Genomic DNA, 26,857 nt, shown 5'->3' on the forward strand with positions numbered 1-26,857 from the left:
GAACCAGACCTGTGTCAAATACATGAAAGTATTTGAGACTAGATGTTCTTGAATTAGTTTGGAGTATGTACTTTTGGGACTATTCCATTGGTACCGACTAAACTAAATCCATTGCAACTCACAGTATGCATTTGACCCAGGTCTGACTGGTAACCCACCACACTTCCACAACCACCCTTTAGTCTTATAATCATACTGGTAACAGTCTCACTATACTGGCCATACTGGTCCCCCCAGGTACCCACCACACTGAAGCTGGACACGCTGTACTCGGCACATCCCTGCTGGTTGCAGGCCTGCTGGCTTTCCGGCCTGGGTAGTTGCTGGGAGACGCAGTAAGAGTCATCCACCACATGGGGTGCCATCGAGTTCTGCACCATGCACTGCACGCTGCGATGCTGAGTGCCACTGTTGCAGGGGGCTGAGCACTCGGACCAGGCGCTGTATGTGAAGGCATACGTGATCGGCTCGCTGTAGTGGAGGTTGGCAGCGGGAGCGGGAGTGGCAGGCGCCACATCGCGGTCCATGCCAATGATTTCTCCATTTCTCACAGCCTAGAGAAGGAAAATATAGGAGGATTACATGGTCAAACAACATCCCTGAACAGATGACACAGTTATATTCCCCCCCACAACCTCCCTCCCAAGCTAGTTTTGGTTATCCTCCCTACTCACATCCCCAGGACAGGCCTGGGAAACTCATGCCCCCCATGGCAGCGCCAACCCTGCAACAGGAGCCACGCCAAGTCTTCCTGTACACACCCAGAATGGAGCTTTGGCAGCCACTCCACACACTAACTTTAGCTATTATTATTTTTGCTTAATCACACTAGACCTGAATCAAACGATGAAACCAGCTGCCAAATGTTTTCTCAACGCAATGTCTGTTTTTAGTCAGTATAGAAATGTTATTGAACCGTCAGTTTCACTAGCTAATTCCCTACTTTCACACTGACATAGTATAAACAGCTCTACACGCTTCACTGGCATGGTGAATAGTCATTAAACAACACTATGCTCATCATGTCTTAGTAGAATCAGGTTAATGTGTAGGCTACAGTCTGGGATCTGGGAATAATGGTCATTTTAATTATTGAACCATTATATTATCCAAGAATAGAATCAATGTATAAATGTACACCAAAGTATTTCTTTGTCATGCCTCATTTGAACAGGATCAGATGGTGACAGGAGTCACAGCATGGTCAGAGAACCAGGGAAGACCAGTCTCTGATGGCGCAGAAGTGAACTTTTGCAGATACAACACTTTATTCTCTCTGTGCAGCAAACACTGGACAAGCAAGAAGCTTCAAAGACTGAAACTATTTTAAGGCAGTGTGACAAACCTCTAAAGTTGATTTCAAAACTGTATCAAGGGTTGATAGAGGCTTTTCTGGATAACACAAAACATAAAAAACAAAAATGTGAGGAAGACCTGGGAGACACTATTGAGGATGATGATGAATGGATACAGATATGTTAGAATACCCAGTCATGTTCATATCTCAGACATAAATTACTAAAGGTTAAGACCATCCATAGAACGTTCTAAAAAAATGGATCATATTACTCCAGTGCTAGCCTCTCTACACTGGCTTCCTGTTAAGGAGAGGGCTGATTTCAAGGTTTTAAATGATAACCTACAAAGCATTACATGGGCTTGCTCCTACCTATCTTTCCAATTTGATCCTGCCGTACATACCTACACGTACGCTATGGTCACAAGACGCAGGCCTTCTAATTGTCCCTAGAATTTCTAAGCAAACAGCTGGAGGCAGGGCTTTCTCCTATAGAGCTCCATTTTTATGGAATTGTCTGCCTAACCATGTGAGAGACGCAGACTCAGTCTCAACCTTTAAGTCTTTATTGAAGACTCATCTCTTCAGTAGGTCCTATGATTGAGTGTAGTCTGGCCCAGGAGTGCGAAGGTGAACGGAAAGGCACTGGAGCAACGAACTGCCCTTGCTGTCTCTGCCTAGCCGGTTCCCCTCTCTCCACTGTGATTCTCTGCCTCTAACCCTATTACAGGGGCCGAGTCACTGGCTTACTGGTGCTCTTCCATGCCGTCCCTAGGAAGGGTGCATCATTTGAGTGGGTCGAGTCACTGACGTGGTCTTCCTGTCTGGGTTGGCGCCCCCCCTTGGGTTGTGCCGTGGCGAAGATCTTTGTGGGCTATACTTGGCCTTGTCTCAGGATGGTAAGTTGGTGGTTGAAGATATCCCTCTAGTGGTGTGGGGGCTGTGCTTTGGCAAAGTGGGTGGGATTATATCCTGCCTGTTTGGCCCTGTCCGGGGGTATCATCGGATGGTGCCACAGTGTCTCCTGACCCCTCCTGTCTCAGCCTCCAGTATTTATGCTGCAGTAGTTTGTGTCGGGGGGCTAGGGTCAGTCTGTTATATCTGGAGTATTTCTCCAGTGTCCTGTGTGAATTTAAGTATGCTCTCTCTAATTCTCTCTTTCTCTCCTTATTCTTTCTCTTGGGGGACCTGAGCCCTAGGACCATGCCTCAGGACTACCTGGCATGATGACTCCTTGCTGTCCCCAGTCCACCTGGCCGTGCTGCTGCTCCAGTATCAACTGTTCTGCCTGTGGCTATGGCACCCTGATCTGTTCACCGGATGTGCTACCTGTCCCAGACCTGCTGTTTTCAACTCTCTAGAGACAGCAGGAGCGGTCAATGATCGGCTATGAAAAGCCAACTGACATTTACTCCTGTTTTTATTTGCTTGGAAATGGTTATACTGGAGGCTGTTATCAGAAGAAACTGTAACCTAGCATTTATTACAAGATTTAGAGTGTATTTAGGCAATCCCTAGCTGCTGGGCTACTCAGTCCTGGCCCTGGAGGTCTGCTGCACTGTTGTCACTCTGGCCTTGGCCTAACACACCTGAAACCAATAAAGAATGTTTCACTAAGATCCTAAAACTGAGTGGGGTGTGTTGGGGCGCTGCAGGGCAGTGGACCCCTAGGGACAGGACAGGGTAACCCAGCTATATTGTGTGCAAGTAAAAAGATCTCTACAGTACTATTAGACCATTGACATGAATTACAGTGCATTCAGAAAGTATTCAGACCACTTGTCTTTTTCCACATTTTGTTACATTACAGCCTTATCCTTTGCCCCCTCATCAATCTACATACAATACCACATAATGCCAAAGCAAAAACAGGTTTTTAGATTTTTTTGTTGTTGCAAATTCATGAAAAATAAAAAACTTAAATGTCACATTTACATAAGTATTCAGACCCTTTACTCAGTACTTTGTTGAAACACCTTTGGCAGCAATTACAGCTCGAGTATGACACTACAAGCTTGGCACACCTGTATTTAAGGAGTTACTCCCATTATTCTCTGCAGATCCTCTCAAGCTCTGTCAGGTTGGATGGGGAGCGTCGATGCACAGCTATTTTCAGGTCTCTCTAGAGATGTTCAATTGGGTTCAAGTCCGGGCTCGGGCTGGGCCACTCAAGGACATTCGGAGACTTGTCCCAAAGCCACTCCAGCGTTGTCTTGGCTGTGTGCTTAGGGTCATTGTTCTGTTGGAAGGTGAACCTTCGCCCCAGTCTGAGGTCCTGAGTGCTCTGGAGCAGGTTTTCATCAAGAATCTCTCTGTACTTTGCTTTAGATTTCTTTTGAGAGGGTCTGCAGAGAAAAATGGGAGAAGCTCCCCAAATACAGGTGTGCCAAGCTTGTCGCGTCATACCCAAGAAGACGTAAGGCTGTAATCGCTGCCAAAGGTGCTTCAACAAAGTACTGAGTAAAGGGTCTGCAAATGTAAATGTGATATTTCCATTATGGGGTATTGTGTGTAGATTGATGAGGGGGGGGGGGGGGGGGGGGAAACAATGTAATACATTTTAGAATAAGGCTTTTACGTAACAAAATGTGGAATAAGGGTTAAGGTTGATACTTTCTGTATGCACTGTATACATGTCCTTCCATTCATTTTTTTCAACTGGTACTGGGGAACTTCAGACGAGTCTTGTGAGGCCTGTGGGCTCCTAGAGCAAAACAACCAACATGTTCGTGAGAGTCTCACCTTTCTACAGAGAGGTCATATTAGTGTGTAGCCCAAACTGTTCGGACGCTACAGACAGAAGTTGGCAGATTGGCTATACCGACTTCAGACGAGTCCCAAGATGCTTGTGTGCAAAACAGAAAACACCATCGTTTTCGTGAGAGTCATCTTTCCGTAGAGGGATGTAATAGTTTGGCAACCTTTTGGATGCTAGACGATTTTGTGAGAAGCCCTATTATCGGGATGCCTCATGGTTTGACACCTTTCACCGAAGATGCATCAGTCCGATGGATTGAGATGCATCCAATGCAAAAATGATCTCTAGCTTAAACTGACAGGTTTTTAATGGGGATTTTTTATTATTATGCTAATTCGATTTCCACAGGGAACGGAAGTCGACTCTAGAGGGTAAAATTGTATGTTTGGTGCATCTAGAGCAATTCAGAAAGCGCACAAGACGAGACCCAAATGCAGACACAGGAGGCAGATGTTTGAGCTCCGATATTTATTAAAAACAAAAGCGGTAGGCAAATGGCAGGTCGGGGACAGGTGAGAGTTCATAAACCAGGTCAGAGTCCCGTACCAGTACCAGGCGATAGGCAGGCTCGAGGTCAGGACAGGCAGGGGGGGGTTCAGTGGTCAGGTCCGAGTCCAAACAGTACAAGGAGATAGGCAGGCTTGAGGTCAGGCAGGCTTTGAGGCTCGAACCAGGAATACGTCGACAACAGCCACCCTCGAAGCAGCGTTACCCATTTAGAGCAAGGGGAAAAACTACTCCAAGTCTCAGAGCGAGTGACGTTTGAAACGCTATTAGTGCGCACCCGGCTAACTAGCTAGCCATTTCACATCGGTTACACCAGCCTCATCTTGGGAGTTGATAGGCTTGAAGTCATAAACAGCGCAATGCATTGCGAAGGGCTGCTGGCAAAATGCACGAAAGTGCTATTTTGAATGAATGCTTATGCCTGCCTACCACCACTCAGTCAGACTGCTCTATCAAATCATAGACTTAATTATAACATAATAACACACAGAAATACGAGCCTTAGGTCATTAATATGCTTGAAATCGGGAAACTATCATCTCGAAAACAAAACGTTATTCCTTTTACATTGCACAACCTTCAGTGTTATGTAATTATTACGTAAAATTCTGGCAAATTAGTTCACAACGAGCCAGGCGGCCCAAACTGTTGCATATACCCTGACTGCGTGCAATGACGCAAAATGACACAATTTCACCTGGTTAATATTGCCTGCTAACCTAGATTTCTTTTAGCTAAATATGCAGGTTTAAAAATATATACTTCTGTGTATTGAGTTTAAGAAAGGCATTGATGTTCATGGTTAGGTACAGTCGTGCAACGATTGTGCTTTTTTCGCAAATGCGCTTTTGTTAAATCATCCGTTTGGCAAAGTCGGCTGACTTTGTTAGGAAGAAATAGTCTTCACAGTTCGCAATGAGCCAGGCGGCCCAAACTGCTGCATATACCCTGACTGTTTGCAAGAGAAGTGACACATTTTCCAAGTTAAAAGAAATTCATGTTAGCAGGCAATATTAACTAAATATGCAGGTTTAAAAATATATACTTGTGTATTGATTTTAAGAAAGGCATTGATGTTTATGGTTGAAGCAACGTGTACCTAAGCGATTATATGCAACGCAGGACAGGCTAGATAAACTAGTAATATCATCAACCATGTGTAGTTAACTAGTGATTATGATTGATTGTTTTTTTATAAGATAAGTTTAATGCTAGCTAGCAACTTACCTTGGCTTCTTATTGCATTCGCGTAACCTCGTGGAGTGCAATGTAAAGCAGGTGGTTAAAGCGTTGGACAAGTTAACCGTAAGGTTGCAAGATTGAATCCCTGAGCTGACAAGGTAAAAATCTGTCGTTCTGCCCCTGAACAAGGCAGTTAACCCACCGTTCCTAGGCCGTCATTGAAAATAAGAATGTGTTCTTAACTGACTTGCCTAGTTATATAAAGGTACAAAAAAATAAAAAATAAAATACATTTTTGAAATTAAAAGGCCAAATCGGCGTCCAAAAATACCGATTTCCGACTGTTATGAAAACTTGAAATCGGCCCTAATTAATCGGCCATTCCGATTAATTGGTCGACCTCTAGTTCAAACGACATGACCTGGTACTCATAATGTCCGCTGGCTGTGCTAAACGCTGTCTTCCACTCATCTCCTTCGCGTATCCGAACCAGGTGGTAGGCATTCCGAAGGTCCAGCTTGGAAAAAATGGTGGCCCCCTGGAGAGGTTCGAAAGCCGAGGAGAGGAGTGGTAGGGGGTAACGATTCTTGATTGTTATATCATTCAGACCCTGGTAGTCAATGCACGGATGCAGGGTCTTGTCCTTCTCCATGAAGAGAAGAAGGACCGGCACTGGCAGGAGATGCAGACGGACGGATGCCTCCAGTAGCCAGAGAATCCTCAATGTACTCTATGGCCTTGGTCTACGGGCCGGATAGGGAATATAGACGACCATGAGGTGGTGTGGTGTGGTGCCTGGGAGGAGATCAATGGCACAATCATAAGGATGGTGTGGGGGAAGAGAAGTAGCACGTGCCTTACTAAAGACCTCCATGAGGTCATGGTACTCAGTGGGAATGGCAGAGACATCCGAGGCTTTGCTTACATCCCGAGGGTGACGTCTCAAGGACGGCTGTGCCGCTTTAAGGCACTGAGAATGACAAAACGGGCTCCAACCCAAGATGGAGCTCGTGGTCCAGTCAATAACAGAATCCCAAAACCACAGGAACATGGAAAAAAATGTATAATTTTAATTTTACAAAAATGGATGAGGAGGAACTGTATGGTCTCACTGTGGTTTCCTGATAGCCGTATATGAACGGGCACTGTGCTATGGGTGACTCTTCCAATAGAGCGGCCGTCTAGTGCCCTTGCATCCATGGGGACAGAGAGAAGTTGAGTGGGAATACCCCATTCGGAAACCATGGTAGCATCCATAAAACTTTCATCAGCCCCAGAGTCAATGAGCACCCAGAGAGACTTAGATTGGTCTTCCCACAGCAAAATCACAAAAAAAGGTGGGCGGGTGACTAAATTAGGGGACTCCTAGTCTGGCTCACCAGAGTACTTGTACCCACTAAAGAAAAGGGTTTCTTAACAGGGCAAGTGGCTATATAATGTCCCACCCCTCCACAGTACAGACAACAGAATTCAGCGTGAGCGTTCCCCAACCGATAACCTAGCTCCTCCCAGTTGTATGGGCTCAGGAGTATTCAACTCGTGTTTTTGGCTCTACCATGAAATACACACTTTGGGGATTTCCGGTTTCCTTAGGACGTGCACCAGCATCAGCAGACGAACCCAACGTCCTCTCACACCGGCATTCTCGTAGGCGCCCATCAATCCTAATCACCAGGACGATGAGGGAATCGAGGGCCCGTGGCATTTCCTGAGCTGCGAGCTCGTCCTTTATCCCCTGACAGTCCATGGAGGAAGGTGTCAAATAGAGCCTCTGGATTCCAGGAACTCTCGGCAGCCAATGTGCAAAAATCTACTGCGTAGTCTGCCACACTACGGGAGTTCGGATGTACCTGCAGTAGTTTGAGCCGCATCCCACCCGGGCACCGGAGAATCGAAAACCTTCCTCACTTCTGCCATGAATTCCTCCAAGCAATGGCACACAGCGGATTGCTGCTCCCACACATCCATTGCCCAGGAGAGCGCCCTTCCAGACATTAGCGTGATTAAAACCGCTATCTTCGATCGGTCCGACGGGAACGAAGAGGGCTGGAGTTCAAAAATGAGGGAGCATTGGGGATGGAATGCCTGGCAGCTACCAGGATCACTTGCATAGCGCTCCAGAGGAGGTAAGTGGGGTTCTCGGGGAGCCAGGGTAGGTTGAACAAAACCACTAGTAGTAGAAAGATTACTGGGTCTTGGGAGGTCTCAGATGTAGCGTGCTGCCTATGAGCTAACTCACAGATTTGCTCCATTATAGCCTTGAACCCTTGGTCGTGGCGTTCCGTCAGGGAACGAAACCCTTCCAAAAGGTCCCGCAGTAGCTCCTCATGCCTCCCAATGGTGGCTCCCTGCAGGGAGACAATGTGATGGAGCTGGTCCAAGTCTGCTGGGTCAGTCATGGCCAGTTCGTACTATAAGGCACAAGGCGAGACCCAAATGCAGACACAGGAGGCAGATGGTTGAGCTCCGATATTTATTATAACTAAAGGGGTAGGCAAAAGGCAGGTCGGGGACAGGCAACAGTTCAAAAACCAGATCAGAGTCCAAACAGTACCAGGCGATAGGCAGGCTCGAGGTCAGAAACAGTCATAGTGGTCAGGCAGGCGGGTTCGGTGTCAGGCAAGGGTCAAAACCAGGAGGGCTAGGAAAAAACTGACTGGGAAAAATAGGAGCTAGGAAAACGATGGTTGACTTGGCAAAACAAGACAAACTGGCACAGAGAGACAGGAAACACAGGGATAAATACACCGGGTATAATAAGCGACACCTGGAGGGGGTGGAGACAAGCACAAGGACAGGTGAAACAGATCAGGGCGTGACAGATTTTTTACTGATGAATTTCTTTGTTTTTTATGATCGTGTTTTTCTTTCTGCTTGCATTTTGTATTTATGTTTATTTATTTATGTTGATGTGTGCATTTTCTATAATTTATGTAATTAATGGCTCATCTGTAAAAGAGACCTAACCATTTAAAAGTATACATTTCAGTGAAAGGGGATAGACAGATAAAGACATGTATTGCATTTGTGCTTAAAACCTCTTATATCTAGATGTTCCGCTAGCGGAACGCCTCGCCAATATCCAATGGTAGAGCGTGGCGCGAATTACAAACTCCTCAAAAATCCCAAAACTTCAATTTTTCAAACATATGACTATTTTACACCATTTTAAAGACAAGACTCTCCTTTATCTAACCACATTGTCCGATTTCAAAAAGGCTTTACGAAAGCAAAACATTAGATTATGTCAGGAGAGTACCCAGCCAGAAATAATCAGACACCCATTTTTCAAGCTAGCATATAATGTCACAAAAACCAAAACCACAGCTAAATGCAGCACTAACCTTTGATGATCTTCATCAGATGACACTCCTAGGACATTATGTTATACAATACATGCATGTTTTGTTCAATCAAGTTCATATTTATATAAAAAAACAGCTTTTTACATTAGCATGTGATGTTCAGAACTAGCATTCCCACCGAAACTTCCGGTGAATTTACTAAATTACTCACGATAAACGTTCACAAAAAACATAATTATTTTATGAATTATAGACACAGAATTCCTTTATGCAATCGCGGTGTCCGATTTTAAAATAGCTTTTCGGTGAAAGCATATTTTGCAATATTCTGAGTAGATAGCCCGGCCATCACGGCTAGCTATTTTGACACCCACCAAGTTTGGCACTCACCAAACTCAGATTTACTATAAGAAAAATTGGATTACCTTTGCTGTTCAACATCAGAATGCACTCCCAGGACTTCTACTTCAACACCCAATGTTGTTTTGGTTCCAAATAATCCATAGTTATATCCAAATAGCTGCGTTTGTTCTTGCGTTCAAGACACTATCCGAAGGGTGACGCGCCGGTGCATATCGTGACAAAAAATTTCAAAATATTCCATTACCGTACTTCGAAGCATGTCAAACGCTGTTTAAAATCAATTTTTATGCGATTTCTCGTAAAATAGCGATAATATTCCGACCGGGAGACCTTGTTTTCGTTCAAACACTGAAAATGTAAAATGGACTCTTCACATGCACGCGCGCGCCCGTGTCATTGTTCTCAGATCGACCACTTTCCAAATGCCCTACTGTTTTTCGCCCAGGGACTGCAGAATCATCATTCCCCGTTCTGGCGCCTAAAGAGGCTATAGAAGGCCAAGAAATGGTCAAAGAGGGCACTTCCTGTATAGAATCTTCTCAGGTTTTGGCCTGCCATATGAGTTCTGTTATACTCACAGACACCATTCAAACAGTTTTAGAAACTTTAGGGTGTTTCCTATCCAAATCTACTAATTATATGCATATTCTAGTTTCTGGGCAGGAGTAATAACCAGATTAAATCGGGTACGTTTTTTATCCGGCCGTGAAAATACTGCCCCCTATCCTAAACAGGTTAAGGTGCTGGCACTATACCCACTAAAACAGCCCCATGCATTTTGGTGTGTTGCCTTCATCAGAAAGATAACATTTCTAATGTGTTTTCCAATTCAACAAGCAAGTTGAAGTAAGTACCTACCCGGTGGGCACAGATGTCAATTCAACATCTATTTCACGTCGGTTCAATGTAATTTAATTGAAATGACGTGGAAACAACGTTGATTCAACCAGAGTGTGCCCAGTGGGTAAATACTAAGTACTAACCCTGCAGATGCCGTTGATACAGATGTCACTGCGGCCCACATAGCAGGGTGTGCCATCCACCACGGAAGGCCTGTGTCTGTAGAAGAAGTTCTCGCCACGGGGGACGCAGTTCAGCTCACATGGGTTGGACGCTTCACAGGTAAACAACAACAGGTAAACAACAAAGTACATTAGTATTTGTTTGTGTATGGGTAATGTGGTTATTGGTAATAATCCAAAGTGAATTGTTAAACTATTATTTGCATCAATATTGCAGTTTTATTCAATAGCTTTGATGCAATTTTCACAAGTATGTGGTACATTTTGACAACACTTAGTACAAAACAGATCATCAAAAAGGCAGTTTCAAAATTCTAAGAGCGCTTTCAATTGACTAAGTACAACACACAAAATCAGTCACCTTTTCACCTAGAAATACAGGTTTCACATTGGAATATGTGTTCATATAGAGTAATTGCTTATCACAATGCAATGCTCACATTACTTTTGATATGATTGTCTATATAATTTTACTGTGAAATACCAAGAGATCATTAATTTAATCACCGAAACACAACATAATGATTTTTTCACATTTTAGTTGTTTTAACAACCAGTTAATCCAATAGCAGAAAATGTAAGATTCATGTTTCAAAATTTCCCTTTGAATGTAATATGCTACAGTACTGTAAATTACAGTACATTACATTGTTTTCACATTAGGCAATACACTTGCAACACCCATCAAAATTGACCCTTCAAAAATCTAAGGTGTGATCATTGAATACATCTTTAACAATCATTGATGCAAAAATATATTGTTCAGATATATAATTACAACATAGGTGTATTTAATTAAACGAAAACACATGAAATGAATGAAAGAAACATAACGTTTAGCAGGCACTAGTTTGTATCAAGTCTGTCACAGTAAATGTCCTAATTGTTCATGCACCTGCAGTTCCGTGTGGCTCAGTTGGTAGAGCATGGTGTTTGCAACGCCAGGGTTGTGGGTTCGATTCCCACGGGGGACCAGTACGGAAAAATGTATGAAATGTATGCATTCACTACTGTAAGTCACTCTGGATAAGAGCGTCTGCTAAATTACTAAAATGTAAAAAATGTAAAACCTTTCAGCATGGTGAATCCACAACTCTGGTATTGCTAGTGCCATGCGCTTACTAACTGAGCCACACATGACCACTACAATACAATACATGATTACAATACTGGTGAAATGTCTATGATTGCAATCCCCATGAGCATGTCACCCTCCTGCAATGTGGATGAGAACCTATGTCCAAATGCTCAAGACAGGCTTGATGCAAACCAATGCCTGTTAAACATTTAATATTTATTTCATTTGATTGCAGTGCACCTATGTTGTAATTATTTATGAACAATACTTACATTTTTTGCTTCAATAATTGTGAAAGATGTCTTCAATGATCACACATTTGAGACCCGACTCAGGAAACTAGGCGTACTGTGTGTTGCAAGTCACGACTTCACAGGAGAGCTGTTTGAACGTAAAAATGTGTTTATCAAAATGCGTTTTTTGGCAGAAATAACAAACTTGTATGCCATCTGTAAATACAGTAGGACGTGTGTATCTGTCTTTGTCTTATCCCGTGTCTTATCCCATGTAAATAGCCGGTCTTTTTCGTATATATTTTAATCTCACTTTCTATCTACAAACTAAATATACTTTCCTGCAACCCGCCTCACCCTATGTTGTACGGATCTGCTATTTCTATTCCTTATAACTGGAACTTTCATCAGGAGCTAGCCAGCTAACTAGCTACTAGTCTTTGTTAGCCACGGCTAGCGGTCCTCGCCTTTTTTCCCCCGTCGTCAGCCAGCTTTAGCTCGGACAACACCTGCCAGTCTGCACAGCGCGATATCAACCCAGAGCATATCACCGGATTCCTGCCGCTCTGGATCATTAAACCGGATCATTACTCCGGATCATCGCAGCTAGCTAGCTGCAAACGAGTGGCTACTGTTAGCTAACGCCTCTGTCCCGAAGCAAGCACCAGCTAGCCTTGAGATAGCCTCGAGCTAGGCCATATACCAGCTAATTCTAGGTCTACAATACTTCCTTTGTCAATTGACCTGGACCCTTTATTGTCGACACAGAGCCCCGCCCATCCATTACAACTGGACTGCCGACGTGATCACCCAATGTGGTCTCAACAGGCTATTCCGTTACGATGTCGCCGAAGAACCATCTACTAGCCCCGGCCCGCTAGCTTTTCTGAACGCTGTGTCCCCTGCTCGCCTAGGCTAGTAGTGACTACTGAACAGCACCCTGACTCACCTATTGCTGCTCTTTTGACCATATGATCACTCGGCTACACAGCTAAATGTCCCCTGGACTGTTTCAATAACACAGTACCTCATTTTGTTTACCTGTCGGCCCCAGCCTCGAACTCAGGTCCTGTATGTACCTAACTGACCCGCTCTGCCCATTCATTGCCATTTACCCATTGTTGTCTTAGCTCTCCTGATCAACACCTGTGATTGCTTTATGCCTCTCTCTAATGTCAATATGCCTTGTCTACTGCTGTCTTGGCTAGTTTTTACTGTTTCATTTCACTGTAGAGCCTTCAGTCCCGCTCAAAATGCCTTAGATAGCTCTTTCGTCCAACCCCATACACATGCGGAGACCTCATCTGGCTTAACTTGTGCCTTCAGAGACGAAACCTCTCATCGTCACTCAACGCCTAGGTTTACCTCCACTGGACTCACATCCAGCCTTGTCTGTACATTATGACTTGAATCTATTCTACCACGCCCAGAAATCTGCTCCTTTTATTCTCTGTACCCAACGCACTAGACGACCAGTTCTTATAGCCTTTATTAGCCGTACCCTTATCCTACTCCTCTTCTGCCCCTCTGGTGATGTAGAGGTTAATCCAGCCCTGTAGCCCCCAGTTCCACTCCCATTCCCCAGGCGCTATCATTTGTTGAATTCTGGAATCGTAAAAACCTTGGTTTCATGCATGTTAACATTAGAAGCCTCCTCCCTACGTTTGTTTTATTCAATGCTTTAGCACACTCCTCCAACCCTGATCTTATGTCCTAGCCATGTCTGAATCCTGGCTTAGGAAGGCCACCAAAAATCCTGACATTTCCATCCCCAACTACATCATTTTCCATCAAGATAGAACTGCCAAAGGGGGTGGAGTTGCAATCTACTACAGAGATAGCCTGCAGAGTTCTGTCATGCTATCCAGGTCTGTGCCCAAACAGTTCGAGCTTCTACTTTTAAAAATCCACCTTTCCAGAAATAAGTCTCACTGTTGCCACTTTTTATAGACCCCCCTCAGCCCCCAGCTGTGCCCTGGACACCATATGTGAATTAATTGCCCCCAATATATCTTCAGAGTTTGTACTGTTAGGTGACCAAAACTGGGATATTGTTAACACCCTGCCCATCCTACAATCTAAGTTTGATGCCCTCAATCTCACACAAATTATCAAGGAACCTACCAGGTACAACACTAAGTCCATAAACACAGGCACCCTCAAAGATATGATCCTGACCAACCTGCCCTCTAAATACACCTCTGCTGTCTTCAACCAGGATCTCAGCAAGCACTGCCTCATTGCCTGCGTCTGTATTGGGTCCGCTGTCAAACGACCACCCCTCATCACTGTCAAACACTCCCTAAAACACTATCCTGGAAGGATATTGACCTCATTCCGTCAGTAGAGGATGCCTGGTTATTCTTTAAAAGTGCTTCCCTCACCATCTTAAATAAGCATGCGCCATTCAAAAATGTTTGAACTAAGAACAGATATAGCCCTTGGGTCACTCCAGACTTGACTGCCCTTGACCAACACAAAAACATCCCGTAGCGTACTTCATTAGCATCGAATAGCCCCCGCGATATGCAACTTTTCAGTGAAGTTAGGAACCAATATACACAGGCAGTTAGGCTAGCTTTTTCAAACAGAAATTTGCATCTTGTAGCACAAACTCCAAAAGGTTCAGGGACACTAAAGGCCATGGAGAATAAGAGCACGTCCTCCCAGCTGCCCACTGCACAGAGGCTAGGAAACATCGTCACCACCGATTAATCAACGATAATTGAGAATGTCAACAAGCATTTTTCTACGGCTGGCCATGCTTTCCACCTGGCTACCCCTACCCCGGTCAACAGCTCTGCACCCCCCACAGCAACTTGCCCAAGCCTCCCCCATTTCTCCTTCACTTAAATCTAGATAGCTAATGTTCTGAAAGAGCGGCAAAATCTGGATCCCTACAAATCAGCTGGGCTAGACAATCTCTAAAATTATCAGCCAAAACTGTTGCAACCCCAATTACTAGCCTGTTTAGAAAATTCCCCCACATACTTGTGAAAATAGCATCAAAGTGATAAAAAAAATACTATATGGCAATACAGTATATAATCCTATTTGCACCTCCATGGTAAGGCAGCCATGTGTAGCGTTTGCTCTGGAAGTCTATCCTACTAAACTGGGCACACTGCTCCTCACGGAAATCCCTGGATCCCACTGGACATGCCTGCATAGAGTAATTACAGACAATGTCAGTCTGTTAGTATTTACATCGGAAACAGAGAGAGAGATGTGTGTGTGTGTGTGTGTGTGTGTGTGTGCCTGTGTGCACCTGCATATTACAGATGCGGTAAGATTTTGAAGATCCCACGCAGTTGTTTCCTCCATCTGTCCTGCAAGTCAAAGAGAAGTAGAGTAAGACACACAATCATCATATACACTCTGTCCCACTTGCATGCTCTCTCTCTTTTACCTTGCAGTGATACATTGCCTGATCCTCATGGCTACTCCAGTGCCACAGGGGCGACTGCACGCCCCATAAGCCCCATACTCCCCCCAGTAGTCATTGCTGGGCGATGTTAGCTGGAACACAACAGCAGCCAGCACATCAAGCACTGAAACACCACTGTGCACTAGTACACACAGTACTCTACACCAGAATAGCAAGTGGAAAACATCCTGTCACCACAAACCATTCCATATCATTACACAAACCCTTATTATACACCAGTACGGTAACGATAGAAAATCCCCACATTCCAGCTGTTTTCGTAAACTATGTGTGTGTGTTCATTCACAGTGTAAACTTGAACTGTATTGTATGCTATTGAGCTGTGTTGTATTATTTTTGCTATTTTATGTGTATGTTGTGTATATGGTATTATTATATTATTATCATATGTACTGTATTTCCTGTTTGTTTTTGTCTCATTGAGGACCACATTGGAAATATGTTTTGTGTAATACTGATATATTATCCCCAGGACTCTATACCTGTACTTGATTTTACACTGCAAAATAATACAATCAAATAAGTATCACTTACAGAGAATGATGGTACAGCCAGTAACTGCAGGAGAACCAGGACCAGTAGGGTGCCCATGTTTACTAGGGAGTAAGTGCAATGATAGTGCTGCATTAGAGAAAGATACAGATTGCTGTAAGGTTTTTACAATGTCCTTTAAAAGGGACATATCTAAAATGTTCAACTTGATATTCATCATCTCCAGCACCTACCTCCCCAACATCAACATGAAGCAATTTTTATGTTTTGTAGTAAAAAAGATAAAGGAAGAGACTAAGTGTTTCCAATGATATCAACCAATTAGTAGAACATTTGTAGGCAATTCCTACTCATAATTGGTTAAAATCACATGATGTACACCAGTGTTGTCAATAGAAACACGTATCTTCTGTCTATTTTACTAGAAAACATAGAAACAGACAATTTTCACAAATGTTGATGTCGGGGTGGTGCTGGAGATGATGAATATGAAGGAAAACATTTGTGAAGTTTCTCTTTAACGCGTTTCATTTAACATCTGATCAACTTTCGGATTAATACGATTATATACAGTACCAGCCAAAAGTTTGACACACCTACTCATTCCAGGTTATTTATTTATTATTATTTTCTACATTATAGAATAATAGTGAGGACATCAAAACTATGAAATAACACATATGGAATCATGTAGTAACCCCCAAAAATATATTTTATGTTTGAGATTCTTCAAAGTAGCCACCCTTTTCCTTGATGATAGCTTTACGCACTCTTGGTATTCTCTCAACCAACTAGTTAAAAGTAAATTTGTGGAATTTCTTTCATTCTTAATGCATTTGAGCCAATCAGTTGTGTTGTAACAAGGTAGGGTTGGTATACAGAAGATAGCCCTATTTGGTAAAATACGAAGTCCGAGTGGCGCAGCGTTCTAAGGCACTGCATCTCAGTGCTAGAGGTGTCACTACAGACCCTGGTTCGATTCCAAGCTGTATCACAACCGGCCGTGATTGGGAGTCCCATAGGGGGGTGCAAAATTGGCCAAGTGTCGTCCGGGTTAGGGTTTGGCCGGGATAGGCCGTCATTGTAAATAAGAATTGTCTTAACTGATTTGCCTAGTTAAATAAAGGATAAATAAATATGGCAAGAACAGCTCAAATAAGCAAAGAGAAACGACAGTCCATCATTATTTTAAGACATTAAGGTCAATCAATCTTTGAAAGTTTCTTCAAGTGCAGTCGCAAAAACCATCAAGCGCTATGATGAAACTGGCTCTCATGAGGACCGCCACAGCAAAGGAAGACCCAGAGTTACCTCTGCTGCAGAGAATAAGTTCTCTAGCCTCAGAAATTGCAGCCCAAATAAATGCTTCACAGAGTTCAAGTAACAGACACATCTCAACATCAACTGTTCAGAGGAGACTACGCGAGTCAGGCATTCATGGTCGAATTGCTGCAAAAAAAAAAACACTACTAAAGGACACCAATAATAAGAATAGACTTGCTTGGGCCAAGAAACACAAACAATGGACATTAGACCGGTGGAAATCTGTCCTTTGGTCTGATGAGTCCAAATTTGCGATTTTTGGTTCCAACCGCCTTGTCTTTGTGAGACGCAGAGTAGGTGAACGGATGATCTCCGCATGTATAGTTCCCACAGTGAAGCATGGAGGAGGTGTGATGGTGTGGGTTTGCTTTGCTGGTGACACTGTCTGTGATTTATTTCGAATTCAAGGCACACTTAACCAGCATGGCTACCACAGCAATACGCCATCTCATCTAGTTTGTGCTTAGTGAGATTATCCTTTGTTTTTCAACAGGACAAATCAATCAAATTCAATCAAATGTATTTATAAAGCCCTTCTTACATCAGCTGATGTCACAAAATGCTGTACAGAAACCCAGCCTAAAACCCCAAACAGCAAGCAATGCAGGTGTAGAAGCACATTGACCCAAAACACACCTCCGGGCTGTGTAAGGGTTATTTGACTAAGAAGGAGAGTGAAGGACTGCTGCATCAGATGACTGGCCTCCACAATCACCCGGCCTCAACCCAACTGGACCGCAGAGTGAAGGAAAAGCAGCCAACAAGTTCTTAGCATAAGTGGGAACTCCTTAAAAACTGTTGGAAAATCATTCCAGGTGAAGCTGGTTGAGAGAATGCCAAGAGTTTGCAAAGCTGTCATCAAGGAAAAGTGTGGCTACTTTGAAGAATCTCAAATATTATATATATTTTGATTTAACATTTGTTTTTGTTACTACATGACTCCATATCTGTTATTTCATAGTTTGTCTTCACTGTTATTCTACAATGTAGAAAATAGTAAAAATAAAGAAAATCACTTGAATGAGTAGTTGTGTCCAAACTTTGACAGGGACTGTATATAATGATAATATATAATAACAAGTGTCTAACTGAAAACTACAGTGAAAATTGAAGAAATCACTCTAAGCTGAAATTGTAATTTGTCTTATTTAATTCTTCCAATGACTACATCCTATTGGTGCGTATATTTTACATACAGGCCATACAGACAGCTTTAACATACACAGAGAAGACAAAATAACCACTTGTCACCACAAAAGACACATTCCCTAAAGTGTTTCCAAAAATGTTACGAGTATGAGAATATGATAATAGAATATATGATCATTCAATAGTACCTTATCAATATCTCTGTAGATTAAATCCAAGCCTCTTGCCCAGCGTCCTAGAAGGAAGTGCACTCACCCAGAAGACAGGACAGCGACTGACACTTATTTATCTGTCCACTCCACCTCTCAAATCTGTTAGCTACAGGTGTCAAGTTACAATTAACTCCTTGCTTGAAATTAACACCTTTTATATCCAGTTCACTGGATCCTTGGATTTGCCCCGTCGCTCACTTTGCCTTCCATATTTAATTACATTTTTATCAGGAGATGACGATGCATGTATACACACCCGTCAAAAGTTTTAGAACCTCTACTCAGTCAAGGGTTTTCCTTTATTTTGACTATTTTCTACATTGTAGAATAATAGTGAAGACTTCAAAACTATGAAATAACACATATGGAATCACGTAGTAACCAAAAAAGTGTTAAACAAATCAAAATATATTTTAGATTATTCAAAGTAGCCACCCTTTGCCTTGATGACATCTTTGCCTACTCTTGGCATTCTCTCAACCAGCTTCATGAGGTACTCACCTGGAATGCATTTCAATTAACAGGTGTGCCTTCTTAAAAGTGAATTTCTTTCCTTCTTAATGCGTAGGTGTGTCCAAACTTTTGACTGGTACTGTACATACACATCAATAAAAGCATAGAGTTTCACATTTGAAAAATACATGTTTAAAATGTACAGAGAAAACAGCTTATAAGTGATGTCCTTTAATGGTTTGTTTGTGGTTCATTCTGACCACTGAAAGTCCCATTCGCACACCCCACAACCACAATCCCACTAAACACACACTGATAAATCACATGAGAAGAGCAGTTGGAGTCGCCAAGTCGCTGAAATCGTCTTAGGGGGGTTACTTATGAGTTATTCCAGTGTGAAAGCACAGAAGACTAATGCCAGGGTGGTGAAGGAAGTGTGGCCTGTTTCTATATGTTAGAGGACCATTAGTAGCGGTTCCCGTGCCATGTTTTCACCAGATGAAAGAGGAGACATTACTGCTTCTCTGCTGTTGAACAAACAGCCAAACGGAATGCTGGACTATATACTTTAATTTAATCAGTAGGCTATCTATCATGGGGAGAGAATGGGGAGGGAGAGAGAAAGAGAGAGAGAGAGCGACAGAGAGATAGACAAACAGAGAGAGACAGACAGAGAAAGAAAGAAAGGACAGAGGGAAAGAGGGCAGGTAGACAGAAAGGACAAGAGAAAGGGACAAGACAGAGAGTAAAAGGTAATGATCGGGAACAGATGCTACTGTAAAATCAGCCCATACTGTATATGGACAGGATAGGACCTCTCAACTGAGACACAATTTATGATTTACTGTGGGTCCAATTAACAAAAATGTTTTCCATTGGATGACGTGAAGTGTCCTCCGTTAACCTGAGAGAGCCCAAATCACACTAGGTACTATATTTTTTTTTGTAGAAGTGCCCTGAAGAACTTTGGTGACTGTCTTTCAGGTGCTTGTGTGACCGACTGGGTTCAAACCCAGGGTCTCATACACGTCAAAAGACTGTTAGCCCGCTGAACTAAAGCCTAGGAATTAGTTCAGGGAGCTAACACAAGTCTTTAGGTCACAAACAAGACTGTTAAACTTGCATAGGCTCATATTACTGATTTCTCATTGATTGATTAATCTCTCAAAATCACAAACTGCAAAATAGAATACCAATAATTATGTGAGTTTGAACCTAATGGGCGCTTCTTCAGATCAATGGACGACATTTCTCTACCTTATCGCTTATCATTAGCAAAAAAACAAAAGACTCCATCGTTTATGCATTATCAAATATAATCATAGACATCAATGGCTCCATTGTCAACATTTTTGTTGGGCATGCAAAAGAAAGGAGTGTGGTTTTAATTGCAGCAGAGCAAACCCTCTGTTTATGGTATTGGTGGAGGAATGAAATGGTAAGAGTGGCGAACACTGAAGCCTAGCAATTTTTCCTTGGAATTCTGTGTGTTATCACTATAATACGAAAATGGAATGAACATCCTGCCCATCAAAGGCCAGAAACAAAAAAATACAGAAAAAGGGCTGGTCCGCCGCTAGCCTGTTTGGCATGACAATTCCATGAGGAGAATAAGAGAGCAGAAACAGATGGCCACCTAGGCTAATCCAACACTTCTTACACAGGCTTTTGAGGCCAGTGCTGCCGTAACTGCATGAACGAAGGAATTGAGAAAACTAAAACTATTCATGGTATTGCAGCACGTCTGCTTCAATAATTACCTCAGCTTCTTCAGCATCAAAATTAAACATTTTTATTATTTTGGGGGATTTTGGGGGTGGGAACAGCTAACTTCCTGAAATTCTACACATATTGCCATGGGGCAGAGAGGAACATTTGCAGTTTTATAGCAAATCTCATGCTATTCTACACATGACTGAGATCATTCAGCATTTTTAAAGCTAATTTACTGCCAATTTCCACATTTTGTCATGACGCTGAGAGAAAATGTAAAAGTTTTACCGGTAAATTCCTGTAATTCTATACATTTTTGCCATGGCTTATATGTTTTTTTTCAAACCACTCTACACAAGATCAAGTCCCCTCACATGAAGAATATAGTTATTTGAGTTGAATTGTTTGAAGAATATTTCTCTCTTCTGGTCACTGTGTATCAGAATCATGTTCATTTCTATCTTCAAGTACCAGAAAATACCCAGCAATGGTGTGGTTGGAGGTGAGAGTGTAACCCCACTGTTCTTCCCTCCAAAGGAAACAGACAGCACAGCAGGTACAGACTGATGAGAGCTCAAGCAATGTTTTATTCTCTTGGAAATGAATAATGACATACACTGCAGTGAAGGAGCCTCTCATTCTCTCCAACAGCATGAAACAGTCTGAGGAGAAAATGGTCAATCACAATAGTATAAATAAAAGTGTAATACAGCTAATAACCCACAAGATGTCAGTCTACACCCATTTATTTAATAAAATGAAGATTTGTGATCTTTTTTAAAAATCAAAATGAGATTTTTGGGCAGAAATGCCTTCTGGAACATGTGAACTTTTATGTGCCTTAATAACAAACTTGTATATCATCTGTAAATACGAATAAACATTTTAAATTACGAGCCTAGTTGGTTTAGCCACAAAGTCAACAACCTTCCCGTTAGCCATGATTGGCTGAGATAATGTGTGGGCTGGACATGCTGAGAGATGAGTTTGGATTGTCTGCCATATAGCACGCTTCTGTCTATTTGAGCTGGTTAGTATACAGTGGTTTTGAGCTTATGCTGCGACTGTGTGTTAGATGGTGGCACATGGTGGTAAATTGCGTCATTCTATCACAAGGGGAGCTAGAACGCTGATCGATCGGTAGTCTAAACTCTGGCACAAAATAAAAAAAAATTGTAAATTAATGGAGGTGTGTTCAGTCCGAAAGTCTTTCTTCTCTGGCACTAGAGTCCTGCATCAGGCAACAACGAAAAATGAGCTGACGGTGGTCCTGGAGTTGAGAGAGAACTTGGGTAAATACAATGGGCGAATTACACTTGACATGTGGACTGATGATTTTCTAAAAATAGGCATGGTGGGCTGTTGGTTTCTCTCCCTCTAAAAACAGAAATAAATAATTAGAAATAACAAACTGGCTTTATTTACTAGTGTGAAAGAGTGACAGCCCCTTTATATAAAGTGCGTTTCTGAAAACGGAGTTCTTCTTTACTGATGTGAAGAAGAAACGGAATGAAAAAGTCCAGAGAGTATTTGTAAGCATAAAGCTGATTGACTCACTCATTCATGGCTTTCAATTAAAATAAATATGTACCAACATTCTGTTAGTCTTTAATAGACATTGACTGTTTTGTCCAAATTAACCTGGATTATTCTTAATGAGTTCGGAGAGCCGATCAGTTACCCAACAACAAAATATCAATTTATTTAGCAAAATTATTTTTAAAACTACAAACAGGCTATTATTCCACTTTTCCTCCATGCATTAATTCATTTGTCTGCATGTCTATTCAACATTTGGCGAAAAAGAAACCACGCCATAAATTAATAACATATTTCTTTCTCTGTAAGGTTTTACATTTAACTCAATATCACAGCTTAGATTTGCCCTAACGAAAAATGCATCAAGCCCTACAAATATATTAAATTATTAACCCTGCATTATATTTGTATAAAAGCCCCTTAGATATTAATTTAGAAATCTCCAATCCTCTAAATTTAATTAGATCTACAGGGAAATGTGATTGATCTGCCAGTATTTTCATTTAGAAGCAGCCTCTTAATGAGTTCCAAGAGCCTTGTCATAATAATTATTCACCCTGGCAACCACTTGTTAGTGTAAAAGTGAAAATGTGCATTTGTTTTTTTTATCAAATTCAATAATATATTTGTACCACTGTAGATGCTGTATTTTAATTTACAGTAGTGATGGATAGCTGGAGGCATTTTGAAAACATGTTTTCAAACACTTGTTTTTCACAAGTGTAGCACAGTGTGAACTCTACAAACAACGTTTCCATGATGGGCTATTAGCAGGACAATAGATTCTTCATAACACCATTTATTTACAAAATGGTAGTCTAATAGCTCGGCTAGGTGTGAAAAATCCCCTTCAACTTGCAATGTATTTGTAACGGCTGTCGTAGAGAGGGGACCAAAGCGCAGTGTGTTGAGTGCTCATTATGATATTTATTAACTCAAAACACTAAAGACAAAATAACAAACGGCAAACGATCAGAATACAGTTCTGTCAGGTACAGAGACCTAACAGAAAATAACTGCCCACAAACACAGGTAGAAAAAAACCCTACTTAAATATGATCTCCAATTAGAGGCAACAACGACCAGCTGCCTCCAATTGGAGATAAACCCGACAGAAAAACTAGAACTTAAACAGAAATAGAAAACCACCCAAAACAACCCCTGTCACGCCCTGACCTACTCTACTATAGAAAATTACATCTTACAAGGGTCAGGACGTGACAGTACCCCCACCCAAATGTGCAGACTCCGAATGCAAAAAAAAAAAAAGAAACCACAAAACAAAAAGGGAGGGTGACAATTGTCTACGGCGGTTCTAGTGGAGTACCCAGAAACTTACCATCCAGCAGATCCTCCAGCAGCGGAGGTGGCTCCGGTTCGGGGCGTAACCCCCGCTCTGCCCCCAGATCCCTCTGCTTCTGTACCACCGGGCTGCAGGCCCGGTGGTGCAGGCCGCGTCGCCGGAGGCTCCGGGCTGCAGGCCGCGTCGCCGGAGGCTCTGGGCTGGGTATGCGCACTGGAGGTCTGATGTGTGGGACTGGCATAGGTGACGCCAGACTGGTAACACGCACCTCAGGTCGAGTGCGGGGAGGAGGCACAGGACGTACTGGGCTGTGGAAGCGCACTGGAGGGAGAGTGCGAGGAGCAGGCACAGGACGTACCGGGCTGTTGAGACGTACTGGAGTCCTGGTGTGTATAGCCGGTATCACTTGTTCCGGAACTTCCACACACTTCTCAGGACGAGTACGGGGAGCTGACTCAGGTGGCACCAAACTGACGACACGTTCATTTGGGAAAAACTCGTACGTCCTCCATCAACTCAATCACTCTCCCATTTCTCCCGGATTGGCTCTGGTTTGCTCCTCGGCTCCGCCGACTGCTCCATGTGCGCCCCCCCCCCCCCCAAAGATTCTCTTTGGGTTTCTGTAGCCTCTCGTGCCTCCCTGGCAGGCTTCTATATCTGTCTATTACTTGGCCCCAAGCCCAGTTTATCCTCTCTAGCCTCTCCTTCAGAGACCAGGTATCCATCTCCTCCCGAGCACGCTGCTTGATCCAGTTGTGGTGGGCAGTTCTGTAACGGCTGTCGTAGAGAGGGGACCAAAGCGCAGCGTGTTGAGTGCTCATTATGATATTTATTAACTCAAAAACAGTAAAGACAAAATGGCAACCGATCAGAATACAGTTCTGTCAGGTACAGAGACTAAACAGAAAATAACTACCCACAAACACATGTGGAAAAAAAACCTACTTAAATATGATCTCCAATTAGAGGCAATGAGGACCAGCTGCCTCCAATTGGAGATCAACCCAGAAAACAACAGAAATAGAAAAACTAGAACTTAAACATAGAAATAGAAAACCACCCAAAACACCCCCAGGTCACGCCCTGACCTACTCTACTATAGTAAATGACATCTTACAAGGGTCAGGACATGACAGTATTCAATGCTTGAGTACTACATTTCTAACTCAAAACCTCATGCAAACGCAAAATGTCAGATGAAGCATATACTGTACAGTATTTGTTCATCAAGATCTTTATGCTTTCGTTAATAAAATAATGATTAACCTGTTATGGCTAGGGGGCAGTATTTTCACGGCTGGATAAAAAACATACCCGATTTAATCTGGTTACCACTCCTACCCAGTAACTAGAATATGCATATACTTATTACATATGGATAGAAAACACCCTAAAGTTTCTAAAACTGTTTGAATGGTGTCTGTGAGTATAACAGAACTCATATGGCAGGCCAAAATCTGAGAAGGTTTCATTCAGGAAGTGGCCTGTCTGACAAGGTGTCATTCTTCTTGTCTCTGTTTATTGAAGAGTGAGGATGTTAGCTGTCCCGTGACACTTCCTACGGCTGCCATAGGGTCTCAGAAGGCGGTAAAAAGCTGAATCGTGGCTTTGCAGGCTCTGGCTGAAAAAAACTAGCGCGTTTGGGTAGTGGCTGGTTACAGTACAGTGAGACTCAGGCTCGTGCCCGCGTCGACCGAAAGCTTTGTTTACTTTCCTCTGTTTAGCTAAATGGACATTCCCGGTCGGAATATTATCACTTTTTTACGAGAAAAATGGCATAAAAATGGATTTTAAACAGCGGTTGACATGCTTCGAAGTACGGTAATGGAATATTTAGATTTTTTTTGTCACGAATTGCGCCATGCGCACGACCCTTATTTACCCTTTCAGATAGTGTCTGGAACGCACGAACAAAACGCCGCAATTTGGATATAACGATGGATTATTTTGGACCAAACCAACATTTGTTATTGAAGTAGCAGTCCTGGGAGTGCATTCTGACGAAGACAACAAAAGGTAATCGAACTTTTATAATAGTAAATCTGATTTTGGTGAAGGCTAAACCTGCCGGGTGTCTAAATAGCTAGCCCGTGATGCCTGGGCTATGTACTTAGAATATTGCAAAATGTGCTTTCACCAAAAAGCTATTTTAAAATCGGACATATCGAGTGCATAGAGGAGTTCTGTATCTATAATTCTTAAAATAATTGTTAGGCTTTTTGTGAACGTTTATCGTGAGTAATTTAGTAAAATGTTAGCGAATTCCCCGGAAGTTTGCGGGGGGTATGCTAGTTCTGAACGTCACATGCTAATGTAAAAAGCTGTTTTTTGATATAAATATGAACTTGATTGAACAAAACATGCATGTATTGTATAACATAATGTCCTAGGTGTGTCATCTGATGAAGATCAAAGGTTAGTGCTGCATTTAGCTGTCTTCTGGGTTTTTGTGACATTATATGCTAGCTTGAAAAATGGGTGTCTGATTATTTCTGGCTTGGTACTCTGCTGACATAATCTAATGTTTTGCTTTCGCTGTAAAGCCTTTTTGAAATCGGACAGTGTGGTTAGATAAAGGAGAGTCTTGTCTTTAAAATGCTATGAAATAGTCATATGTTTGAAAAATTGAAGTTTTTGTATTTTTTGAGGAATTTGTAATTCGCGCCACGCCTATCATTGGATATTGGAGCAGGTGTTCCGCTAGCGGAACGTCTAGATGTAAGAGGTTATTAAAAAGATGTTTATTTCAAATACTGTACATCTCAGCTACATTTTAGTTGCACTTCCCACCAGCTCAACGACCACAGGTAAAACCTTGCTGAGATTATCAATGTATTTTTTGCATTGTTGTATCGTCAGTGTCTCAAGCCAAAATGTCTACATGGCCTTCACCAGTTCATCTTTGCTTGTAGGCTTGGAAGAGTTAGATGAATGTTTTCAGTTGATACCAAACTAGTTTGATCGGGTTTAAAATCAGGAGACCTGTGTATAGATGAAGATAGATGTGATTAGAGCGATGTTGATGTTGGGCGGTGATGCCAGCAGATTACAGATTGCCTTTGCCGATCGCTCATCATCTTCAACCATCAGTGAGTCGATGGCTTGAATAGTCTTGCTGGAAATGGAATACAATACAAAAATGTGTAGCATACAGTAAAAACCAGCAGTAGATTTATTTAAGCATTATTTTTAGCATTATTATGCCTACTTTACAGGATTGTAGCCTACTGTACCTGTTCCTTTTCCTGGGCTTTCGCGTAACACAGGCACCTGATGATAGAGTTAGCGAATAGCACTGTCCGTGACCATAATCACCAATTCTAACAGTATTTTACCGACATGTTTAATTATTCAAGGCTCCTTTCTCTTCTCTGTGCGGGAGTTCTGTTAAGAATACAAAAGAAGCCATCCACCCTTGATGGGCTATCATCAGGACAATAGACTCTTGCAGAGTTTACGAACTTTAAATGTATTAATGGA

At 42.4% G+C, this 26,857-nt stretch overlaps 1 protein-coding gene across 1 annotated transcript in view; it reads right to left on the reverse strand.

Moving 5' to 3' along the window:
• LOC106607636 (papilin) overlaps positions 1–18,408 on the reverse strand; it is a 38,382-nt gene extending 19,974 nt beyond the window's left edge. The window contains exons 1-7 of the mRNA XM_014204776.3: positions 18,346–18,408; positions 15,728–15,789; positions 15,155–15,264; positions 15,014–15,074; positions 14,806–14,908; positions 10,396–10,526; positions 246–554 (exon numbers count right to left, since the gene is read on the reverse strand). Coding sequence (XP_014060251.1) covers positions 246–554; positions 10,396–10,526; positions 14,806–14,908; positions 15,014–15,074; positions 15,155–15,264; positions 15,728–15,784 — 771 coding nt within the window. The 5' untranslated portion in view covers positions 15,785–15,789; positions 18,346–18,408. The remainder of the gene's footprint in view (positions 1–245; positions 555–10,395; positions 10,527–14,805; positions 14,909–15,013; positions 15,075–15,154; positions 15,265–15,727; positions 15,790–18,345) is intronic.
• Between the last annotated feature and the right edge of the window lie 8,449 nt (positions 18,409–26,857).

The sequence above is a fragment of the Salmo salar genome, chromosome 06 (genome assembly GCF_965601325.2).
Source record: "Salmo salar chromosome 06, fSalSal1, whole genome shotgun sequence".
NCBI classification, from domain to species: Eukaryota; Metazoa; Chordata; class Actinopteri; order Salmoniformes; family Salmonidae; genus Salmo; species Salmo salar.